Here is an 11,730-nt window from a genome sequence, read left to right as displayed (position 1 = left end):
GCTCGCCGGGGGGGGGGGGGGGGGGGGACGCTGGGATTCACTGGGAGATGCTGCACTCGGTGCCGGCGACATACAGAACTTGTGGGTCCTCGTGGTCAGCAAATCTGAGTGGGAGAAGCGGCATGTGGTTGGAGGGGCAGAGGTGGTGGTGGGGGGGAGGGGCAGGGCAGGGTGAGCGATGTGGACGAGTCACCGACTCCTCCTCTCTCTCCCATCATGCTGAGATCTCGGTGGCTACTTTGTCCCAGGCTCGGGAGCCGATTGCAGATCTCACTCTTGCAGGGATCCGCCTGGCGCCCCCCCCCCCACCCCGTCGGCAATCCCGCAGGGTGGCGGTGGGTGGGGTGGAGTGAGGGAGGGGAGTTGAGGGCAACTGCGAGGTGCGGAACGACAGCCGCGCCATCAGGCAGCGACATCCGCTGACAATTTTGTCCGGCCATGATTGTTGTTGCCAGGGGCGAGGCCCGTGGGGGCCATGGCCGACAGTCGACGGGGCGAGCGATCGAGCCGGCGGATTAGTCGGGGCCCCAGCTTCCCAGCAAGCCGCCGCCGCCGTCACTTGCACGTGTACTCCTCCGCCCCCTCGCTGCACGTGCTGCAGCGCACGTAGCAGCACCAGCGGAACTCGCACTTGCAATGCCACGAGCGCGTGTACCGGCGCGTGTCGTAGCCGCGGCCGCAGCACAGCAGCTCGCAGCCGTCGGCGTGCGGCGACGTGCGGTCGCACGGGCGGCCGCGCGTGCCCACGCTGCCCGTCAGCCGGTCCTCCTCGCAGTAGCTAGGCGAGCTCTCGGTGAACACGAGCTCCGTGTGGAGCGGCTTGCGGTGGCCGCGCGAGCGCCTCGCCTGGAGGAAGGCGGGGTAGCGGTGGCGGTAGCGGCCGGCGTGCACCGGCTCCACGTGGACCGCCTCGTCGTACTTGCGCTTGAGCGCGGAGCCCACCTCGCGGAACTGGGGCAGCGTGGCCCAGCACGTCCTGGTGGTGCACGAGCCCAACACTCCGTGGCACTTGCACACCGGCTTCATCTTCTCCTCCAGCACCTGGCGGCACGTGGGGGGGGAGAGAGAGACGAGAGGGCAGGAGAGCATCGGGGAGGTAGGTGGGGACAAGTGGGGGGGGGGGGGGGGGGGAGACAGAAAGACAGAGAGAGACAGAGAGAGACAGAGAGAGACACAGAGAGACAGAGACAGACTTTGACTTTAATAATTTTATTACACCAGCGGCAATTGTGCTGGAGTTTTCCAATATATGAGCCTTTATGGCAACACACAAACATGTAATAAAAGACTCCGTCAGCCACTGCTGGTCTCCGCTTGTCTTCTATTTAGGTTCTTCTCCGCACCCCGCTGGTCTCCTCCACGGACCAGCGTCGTCTCCTCTCGCGTGCCACGCACGCTCCTCCGTTAGCTCCTCTACTCCCGCACTCCGCACCCCGCTGGCCGACGGCGTGCTGAGGACCTTCGGCCACGTGGCCGATGGCGCGGATCTCTCTCTCACCACCCAGCGTGGCTCAGACTCTCAACTTCCACGACTGCCCCGATCTCTTCCGGGCTCCCACTAATATACATTCCCCCCACGTGATCCTGACTCCTCCCCTTCCGGATCGTCAGATCCGGCCTTCCCATAATGCCCCGCTGGCTCCGCCCCCATTCACCTCGCCTCCCATTGGAGCCGAGGTGAACGGTGGCCCCTCCCACACGCCCCGCAGACCAGGCTCCGCCCCCCAATACCCCGGGCCGCGTGATTGGACCAGAGCCCAGCAACAACCCCATTTACACTATGAGACACCTCCTTTACCAGTGGCAAAATATAGTGATAGGTTTTTACCCTTTCAACTGGTACAAAAACTGACATCATGTTTGCAAGAACCACAAGAACCACAACACAAGCAGTCAAAATGCAAACAAAAAGAAACAACTCTGATGATGATAATGATATGCACTGTCCTTGAAGTTAATTGGTCCGCACTCGAGACAGCTTTCCTTAGCTAAAAATAAGCATTGTGCCGGAAAAATGACGAGGAGAAGAGGTAGGATAATGGGGGGTGGGAAGGGGGGGGGGGAGAGAGTGGGGAGGGGTGGGGTGATTTTGTTTTCAGCGCCTGCGTTGGATTGGATCTGGAGGAGTGCTTGGTGTGGGGAAATCGCTGGCACCTTGCGCCCGGCGGCGTTGTTGTGCAGGTTCATGAGCGTGCGCGCGCTCCGCTGGACCTCGCGCGCGTCCACGAAGAGGCGCGAGAACTCGAGGCTGTGGCTGAGGTCGGCCGAGCAGCCGCCCTGTGCATCGTAGAAGCCGCCCTGCTTGGCGCCGTCGCAGCCGCACCAGCTCCGGTCGCCCCGGCCGCACGCCGCCGTGATGGCGTACGCCACGGCCGCCGCCATCACGGCGTGCGCGAAGGCCGCTTCTCGGCTACCTGCTCGTGTCGGGGAGCCCACGCACAGGGGGGGGGGGCGGTGTGAGCAGCAGGGTGGTGGAGCAGGGACGCGTGGGAGGTGGGGGGGGAGACGCGGGGTCGCGGTGATGGGGGTGGGGAAACAATTGATCGGCTGGATAAGGCAACTGCTGTATCATAAGCTCACGGGCAGCCTGCTGATACATGGAGTCCTCTCTGAGGAGATACCAACTGGGTCAGGTGTGCGACAGGGGTGTCTCCCTATGTCACCGGTGTCATTCATGTTGTGAATGGAGCCCTTTGCCCAGGCGGTCAGGGGAAATCAGCGGATTAAAGGGGTGTAGGGAGCCAGCAAAAATAGCCATGTGTATGGACGATGTCGTCATTTCCTGTGGGGATGTCTCCTCGGTATGGGAGGCCCTAGGACTCGCGGATAGATTATTTTTGGCCTCGGGATCTAACGTAAATGTGAGGAAGAGTGAGATGCTGATCTTCAGTGACCCCAGGCTATTCGAGGGCCGTCCACCGGTATAACGGTGCTGGGAGAGGGGATCAAGATCCTGTCCGCCCGGCCGGCCGGGCGGACAGGCGCCTTCCAATGGAAGGTAGAATGTTGGTCACGAGGGTGGAAATCCTCCCGACACTTATCTACCGGGCCTACGTGATCTCGCCGGGCGCGCAAATGGCGAAAAGACTGCAGCGAATGTTCTTCAGGTTCATCTGGGGAGGGGGGGGGCGCGATGGGCCGAGTGGAACGGAAAACGATGTATAATAATAAAATCGTCGAGAACGGTGGGAGGGGCGCCCCGAATATCACGTGCACCCTCGCCACGATCCTGGTCTGCGACACGCTGCACCTGTATTTCTCCAATGGACTCCAGGTGGAAGCCTCGTTACGTACGGCACAGGCAGGCGTGGCTCCTGCGGTGGCCAGGGACGGCTTCGTTGCCGCGCGGCACCCCCGCGGCTTGGCCTCAGGGGTGGTCGTGCACCGCGGCAAGCGAACACGTCGTGAGGCGTGAGCCGGCCCAGACACGCGCGTCGTGGATTCCCAGGGACGTCCTGGCGGAGACGTCTAAGCAGGAGGCTGGTACAGAGGTGCCAGGTGCACGGGGTGCCGTGCACCGACTACTTTAGAAAAACGTAACATCGCCAGCCCTGACGAAAAGGCAATGGGATTTATCCTGGCTGGCGGCCTGGGACAGGCCGGAATAAAGACGGTTCATGTGTTCCCGAAGATTGGCCCGCACCCTCAGTGCCCATTTGCTCGGGAGGTGTGGGAGTTATGTCGGCCTCTGCTGCCTCATTTTTGTCCAGTAAAGGCCACATTGCCTAATATAATTTGGGGGATGTTCAGACAGAGGGCGGGGGAGGTCTGGGCTCAGGCGTGGGCCGTCGTAAGCGCCGTGAAGGAGGCGGCCCTGTGGGCGGCGCGCGGGAGAGTGATTAAGGGCACCTGCATGTCGGCCGTTGGAAAGGGTGGTGTAGGTGGAGACAGAGATGGTGGGCAGTGACGCTGCAAATGAGAAATGGCGGTGGCCTCCACCCCCGTGTGGCACAGAGTTTGAGGACGGCCTCCGCTGCGAGGGTAGGCGGATTCATGTTTCTTCCCTGGCGACGGTAAACTTGTTCGCTCAAAGGTTGTGTGCAGGATGTGTCTCTCGTGTTTCATACTCGGTGCACCTGCTGTCAGGGAGAGTGGTGCAGGCACTGGTTGTTACAACAGGATCACCGGCTCGGGTTGTGGTCATGATTTCTCCTGTTCTTTTTCCTGTTCTAGGCAGAGGACTGCCCATGATTGAGAAATGAAAAAACTTTTAAATAAATAAGAAACGTGGCGCGTTGCGAGTTCTAGAATTCAGAGAGAGACGCACAGGGTGACCGCACACCGCGGGTCCGCCCCTCTGCCGAACTGACGCCGAGTCGGGGCGCTCACCGCCTGGGAGCTCCTGGCCGAACACCGTCTCCTCCCCCAGCGCCGAGCAATTCCAGCGGCTGAATCGGAACTGGTGCCGGCACTCGCCGATTCCCAGGCGCGCACCCTCGCCGACCGCGACCATCGCGTCCGGGTGGCTCCGGCACAGCGCCCGCTGCTGTGGCGTCAGTCCCGGAATCTTGCCGCAGATCGTGTCCGCGGACAGCGCCCTGCAGCCATCGGGCAGGCAGACGGACGCACGGACGGGCGCGTGGACGGAGAGCCGCCCGGCGGCACCGTGACCAGCGCGAGCGAACGCAGCAGCAGCAGCAGCGTGCAGACTTCTCCCTCGACGATCTTCACAGCGACCCGACATCGCCATCGCAGCCCCCCCCCCCCGTCACAACGCCGCGCGACGAGCCCGGCTTCTCGACGAGCCCGGCTTCTCTCTCTTACCCCACTCGCGAGTAGAAGAAGGCCGCCGTGAGAGCAGCAGCAATGCGCAGGAGGAGGAGGGGGCGGTGCGGCGGTGCCCAGCGGTGGACGCGCGCGCCGCATGGCGCCGTCTGCCGCGTGGCCGAGGCGCTGGCGCGCGCCATCTCGCGGAGTGTCACAGTGCCGCTGTGACGAGTCGAGCCAGACCACCTCGTCACACGCAGCAGCAGCTACACACACAGTGACACTCAGCTACACACAGTGACACTCAGCTACACACACACACCTACACACAGTGACACTCAGCTACACACACACACCTACACACAGTGACACTCGGCTACACACAGTGACACTCAGCTATACACAGTGACACTCAGCTACACACACACAGCTACACACAGTGACACTCAGCTACACACAGTGACACTCAGCTACACACAGTGACACTCAGCTACACACACACAGCTACACACAGTGACACTCGGCTACACACAGTGACACTCAGCTATACACAGTGACACTCAGCTATACACAGTGACACTCAGCTACACACACACAGCTACACACAGTGACACTCAGCTACACACACACAGCTACACACAGTGGCACTCGGCTACACACAGTGACACTCAGCTACACACACACAGCTACACACAGTGACACTCAGCTACACACAGTGACACTCAGCTACACACACACAGCTACACACAGTGACACTCAGCTACACACACAGTGACACTCAGCTACACACACAGTGACACTCACCTACACACACATAGCTACACACAGTGACACTCAGCTACACACACAGTGACACTCAGCTACACACACACAGTGACACTCAGCTACACACAGTGACACTCAGCTACACACAGTGACACTCAGCTACACACAGTGACACTCAGCTACACACAGTGACACTCAGCTACACACACACAGTGATATTCAGCTACACACACACAGCTACACACACAGTGACACTCAGCTACACACACAGTGACACTCAGCTACACACACAGTGACACTCAGCTACACACACAGACACTCACCACACACAGTGACACACACCTACACACACAGACACTCACCACACACACAGTGACACACACCTACACACACACACTCACCACACACACAGTGACACACACCTACACACACACAGACACTCACCACACACACAGTGACACACACCTATACACACAGACACTCACCACACACACAGTGACACACACCTACACACACAGAGACACTCACCACATACACAGTGACACACACCTACACACACACAGACACTCACCTACACACACAGTGACACACACCTACACACACACAGACACTCACCACACACACAGTGGCACACACCTACACACACACAGACACTCACCTACACACACAGTGACACACACCTACACACACACAGACACTGACCTACACACACAGTGACACACACCTACACACACACAGACACTCACCACACACACAGTGGCACACACCTACACACACACAGACACTCACCTACACACACAGTGACACACACCTACACACACACAGACACTGACCTACACACACAGTGACACACACCTACACACACAGACACTCACCTACACACACAGTGACACACACCTACACACAGACACTCACCTACACACACACAGACACCTACACACACACAGACACTCACCTACACACACAGTGACACACACCTACACACAGACACTCACCTACACACACACAGACACTCACCTACACACACACAGACACTCACCTACACACACAGACACTCACCTACACACACACAGACACTCACCTACACACACACAGACACCTACACACACAGACACTCACCTACACACACACAGACACTCACCTACACACACACAGACACTCACTTACACACACAGACACTCACCTACACACACACGGCTGCAGCAGTTGTGTGAACACCGCGTGGTTGGGAGGCAACCAATGATGACCACGCGCGACTTGGCCGTGGTGAAATCCTCTATGAAAAGTAGTTAAGGGGCCGTCCATAAATGACGTCACGCCAGGTGCGTGACGTCATTTTAATGACGGCCCCTAATCGATGCACACAAACACATTCAGAATAATTGATTCTCGATGGGCTTTAATTGATGAAGCAAGCAGGTGTAATCAATTCCGTCGTGTGTTCTAATTGCCCAAATCGCGCTGTGAGATGCACGTGCACGTGGCACCTTGACCAAGTCATTAAGGAAATGTGAGCCACATCTCACGCCCCTCCGCCCCCAGAGCCACGACACCATTCACCACCCTCGCCGGTGGGATACACGTCGTCACCTCATCGTCGTGTTGTCGATGACAGTCACTTCACACACATCGTCGTGCGGATCCACCTCGTCACGGGAGAGCCGGGACTTTCCAAATAAAAACGAAGCAATTGGCAACATTGTTACTGGTAGGAACCTCCTGGTTACACCAGCCCACAGGGGATTATTGTGTCCGTCCGTCCGTCCGTCGTGCAGGGAGGGGCTGGGTGGGGAGGGGTGGGGCTGGGTGGAGAGGGGAGGGTGGGGAGGGGCTGGGTGGGGAGGGTGGGGCTGGGTGGGGGGTGAGAGGGGTGGGGCTGGGTGGGGGGTGGGAGGGGTGGGGCTGGGTGGGGAGGGAGGGGCTGGGTGGGGAGGGTGGGCTGGGTGGGGAGAGGCTGGGTGGGGAGGGGCTGGTCACCCCGTGGTGCCCTTATAAAACTCAACGTTTCACCTACTCACGCCGGCTTGTGCCCGCCCTCACAGTCGGGCATATTTGCGGAATACACCACGCCGCCGTTGACCCTGCAGGCCATTGACCGAGCAACCCAACGTTCCTGCCAGCTCCCTCCGCAGGAATGTGTTTCTGTTCATTTCCCATCACAACAACGGCAACAAGGAAATAACCTAAGAGTTAAATATTACCGCGTGATGGAATAAATTATCCTTCACTTGTTGCACTAAGTGGAGAGGAATTTACTGTTGCGTTGCACAATTCGTTGAACAAATTGTGATAGCCTTGTGACCTTTACCACTGACACATCGCCCCAAACAAGACGTACATTTTTATCTTGATCAAGGGTTATTAAAGGCCCGAACATTACAACTCTGTGTGCGTTTTTTTTGTTAGATTCATTTGGCAAGGGAAACTAGTTGGCTTTCCCTCTGCTCCACTCGCTTGCCACTTTGTCCTGCCACACCCACCCAGTGTGTCACCGCGCTAGTCTGCCATCACGAACCAGAGGAGATGAATGGTGAACATTTAACAGAGAAATGGAACATTTATGCTGGTCTTTGGAAACAGTTTTAAACAATCCAGGACGGTTTGCTTTCGTGGAAACATTCCAACCGAGATTGTATTTGTTTGGGATGTCCCAGCGGCAGTCGAGGTTTTTGGCAATGATCTGCAGGGATGGTGCGTTTCCGTTCCTAGCCGCGAGGTCATATCCTCGTTACTGCGCCGTCCGTGAGCGTTGGTTCACGTTCCGAGCAGTGAGGAAGTCCGCTTATCTTGCTTAAGTTGTTGAGTTGCGTCGGCAATAAACCCAAAGGGCAACCTTACCTGGTAAATACAGTAAACCATCTAGTCAACCACTGTAGTCTTCGTTCCTGCAATGAAGGAATAACAAAGCTACACCAACTCTCTCCCGGAGCCCTCTTCTGGCGAGCCGACCTCGACGTTTTCATGCATCTCGTGAACATATTGCCAGAATTGGAGTAAATTGTGATATGGTGCCACCTAGTGGCGATACAGCTCAGGGGAGTCTTTTATGTAAACAGGCGGCAAAGCCGAGTGAGAGATTCATGTTCATCATTATCAACCAAAATTAAATCCTATGCTGGATGGAGGCCTCTCCAAGCTGTCATCATCACATTTTCTTGCAATGCAACAATCCACGGAGCACCTGCATACGAGCTGATTTCAGAGCTCTCCACCTTAGATCTTTAAAGGTGCATTTGAAATAGTTTTTATACTCCTACTGATGCTCCTGCTGTTGTGGAGCGACTCATGCAGCCAGCTTTGGCTACAGGGTTTGGTGGAACGTGCTTTGTGTCGTTTAATGTGACATTTCGGTCACAGTTCCTATGATCACTGTTACATTGCTTATGGCTTCATTTTGGTGATTTCAAAAGTTTTTTGGTTTGGCCATGTTTGTTTGTTGTAGTACAGTTAGAATGATGGCTTTAATCTAAGTTGTCTTGTGGTTGTTGTTGTTTGACTGGCATCCCACTGGGATTTTTGCACAGCGTTGGTGTACAGTGCTTTTTTCTGGAAGACTTTGCAGTTTTTCCCTGGATTTTTTAATCCTTTATAATAAGTTCACTTGCTTGCGTGCTTGCTTGCTTATGACCGTGCAAATCTTTCGGTCGTTTTTTAACCCACTTCCCGTGATCCAATCGAGCTGACATTTTGCACACAGACTCGTTGTGCGTGACAATTAATTTGTAAAAAATTTTTTCAAAAATTTTACACTGTTTAGGGGAAAAAAATTCAATATTTAATACCAATTGCTTAATGGTGGCAATCATCTGACCCATAGGTGGCAGCCATCTCAAGCCAGAGGAAGAGAGGACTCTAGCCGCCCGTTTCATGATGACGCAAATGTTGACTAACCACATGGCATGAAATCCCTGCCCCCACGCTGTACACTGGAGACTATTTATAGAGCAGTTAAATTGAAGCCGCCAGGTTCTTGAAAGTGGTAAAACGGGTCAACGCTAGTGCCCTCGGGAATATACGGGGCATGTCAAGAGGGGATCTTTCATTTTTAAATCCTTTATATTAACTTCACTTGCTTGCTTACTCAAGAAAAACAGAATTGAATAATAAAATGAAACCGATGTGTGTGGTGTGTAGTGTAAGCAATGTGGGATATCGATATACACTGACATGAACAAGATCAGCAGACAAGACGTCTTTCATACTCTTTGGTTCTTTCAGTAAAGTCACGTAGGTAGAAAAAAAAATAATAAATCAAGACGTTTCGATCGCAACACGAGCAGTCGTCCTCAGGCGAAAACATCCAGACATTGTCGCGGCAGAAGTCACGTGAGCTACAGCTGAGCATTGTTGTAATGCGGTGGGCTCACGCGAAATTGATTTCTGTAAGACGAAGGTGCTTTGAAAACCCACTGGCGACGCTCTTTAGTGTCAGTCTCGTGTCCTTGACTCACCACACGGGGACGTCTGGTTGAGGCAACGCGTTTATTGTAACAACTCTGTCGAACTCGGCTCCTCTAGCCACGACTCTAACACGCAGGAGTACGGCCCCTTCCACCCGACAGCCCACGGGAGTGACAGCCCCTTCTACCGCAGCAGCAGCAGCAGCCTGCACACTCCGGGCTCTGCTACCCACGGGTCCCTGAGCCCGGCGGCGTTCAGGGAAGACTGGACGAGCCGTCCCAGCCAGGGTACAGGAGCTCACCTCGGGTCCGCTACAACGCGGCTCTGGCTAGAGCCTTGTTGAGGGTCCCCGGGTGCCGCTCCAGTCTTCACGTCTTGGGATGTCCTCAGGCTTGAGCTGGTGAACACCGCCTGGCCCGTCCAGAGGGCCGGACTTTTATCCCCACGTCGGGGTCGCCCCTCCCCTCCTGACCCCCCCCCCCCCTCCCAGAACCTTCTGGAAGGTCTTATCTTAAGGGGCCTTAGGGACGGGTGGGGGGCCGGGGGTTTAACCTTTGGTCGACCCCTAGGCACCTCGCTCTCTCTCTCGGCTGCCCCCTGTTGAACCGTGCACGTGGTGGCAGGTCAGCTGACAGCGCCTTGTTATGGCGCTTACGCACAACTTCGTGACGAACGCTGCACGTTCCGTCGTTTTCATGCAGGGGGCGCTGCAAACCTACGCGTCCCCTGCATGAACGACAGAGGCACAGGGACAGACGTTCGATCGCGTTGGAATTGATCTGCAGACGGCGGTCTTCTGGCACGGCCAGCAGCTCTGTGTCGCCTCATCTCAACCCCACGATCCCAACCAGGTGAAAGTCCGCATCGAACAGAACCCCGGCAAGGCCATCTACTTCACGACGAGAGAAAATTCACACGAAATGTCGTTTTCAATGAAGTCTTCCAGATGTAAAATAACAAGCTTTTAATGAAGAAATAGAATTATCAAATTCAAAACATAACACAATTCAAAGTTGTTTCATTTTAAAACTTCAAAACGGAGCATCGGGAGCTTGCGTGGATGTGTGGGGGCCGTTGGCCCCCGGGGTCCCTCCCGCCTGCATCCCCTATTCCGTTTACGTTACCCCACCTCCCTATTACCCGCTACGGTTTCGCCGGCATTCGAACGCGATGCCCCTACTATTACAGCCTCGCGCCGCGCTCCCACGCTGCGAGCATACGTGCGCACATCATCATCAATCAAACGCCGTGCTCGCAGTATAGCCCTGTGCGGCACGTTACCAATGCGCATCCGTATCCGACACGTAACGAACGTATGCGCACTCCCACACACAGCTCTGCGCGGCACTCACTCAACACTGACCGCTCGCGTTAGGATCGCGCACCTGTATTATACACGTCGTGAACGTGCGCGCACACACATACAGCTCCACACGCGATACCCACTCTTGCGCCGCTCTGCGCAGCGCTCGCCGCCTGCTGGCCGCTTACGTTATGATCGCGCACCTGGGGTACGCCGATTACGCACGCCGAGAGCTTACGCATACACCGTACCACACGCGTTCACACTTATAACACGAGATCACACGAGGCCACGATCAGCTATTAATGATTTATTATCCGCTACCTGGAACTAAATCAGTGAGTCGACGAGGCTGGCCTACGCTGATACCTCTATACCTATTCCCGATTTATCTGCTATGATTCTAATTCACCTTCTTACTCACTGTTAAGTGTCCACGGCGGTCCGCTGATCCTTGTGCTAACCGCGTGCCTCGGTGCGTCACACGGACGTCCGGGTCGCTGGCTGGAGCTGCGTCTGGTCGCCTGGCGCTGGAGTAAGAGAGCGATTTCCCC

At 56.1% G+C, this 11,730-nt stretch overlaps 1 protein-coding gene across 1 annotated transcript; it reads right to left on the bottom strand.

The window, feature by feature from the left end:
- Window positions 1–425: 425 nt before the first annotated feature.
- Window positions 426–4,907, bottom strand: LOC133362652 (protein Wnt-7b-like). Its single transcript, XM_061581574.1, has 5 exons — window positions 4,765–4,907; window positions 4,330–4,538; window positions 2,189–2,414; window positions 892–1,042; window positions 426–765 (listed from the first exon to the last, which is right to left on the bottom strand). Exons 1-5 carry the CDS (start codon window positions 4,905–4,907, stop codon window positions 556–558), a joined length of 939 nt encoding a protein of 312 aa, XP_061437558.1. The 3' UTR covers window positions 426–555.
- Between the last annotated feature and the right edge of the window lie 6,823 nt (window positions 4,908–11,730).

This window comes from Lethenteron reissneri, unplaced genomic scaffold (assembly GCF_015708825.2).
Source record: "Lethenteron reissneri isolate LAM-NWPU_2019-01 unplaced genomic scaffold, ASM1570882v1 scaffold_1566, whole genome shotgun sequence".
NCBI classification, from domain to species: Eukaryota; Metazoa; Chordata; class Hyperoartia; order Petromyzontiformes; family Petromyzontidae; genus Lethenteron; species Lethenteron reissneri.
This window is presented reverse-complemented; position numbering and strand designations above follow the sequence as displayed.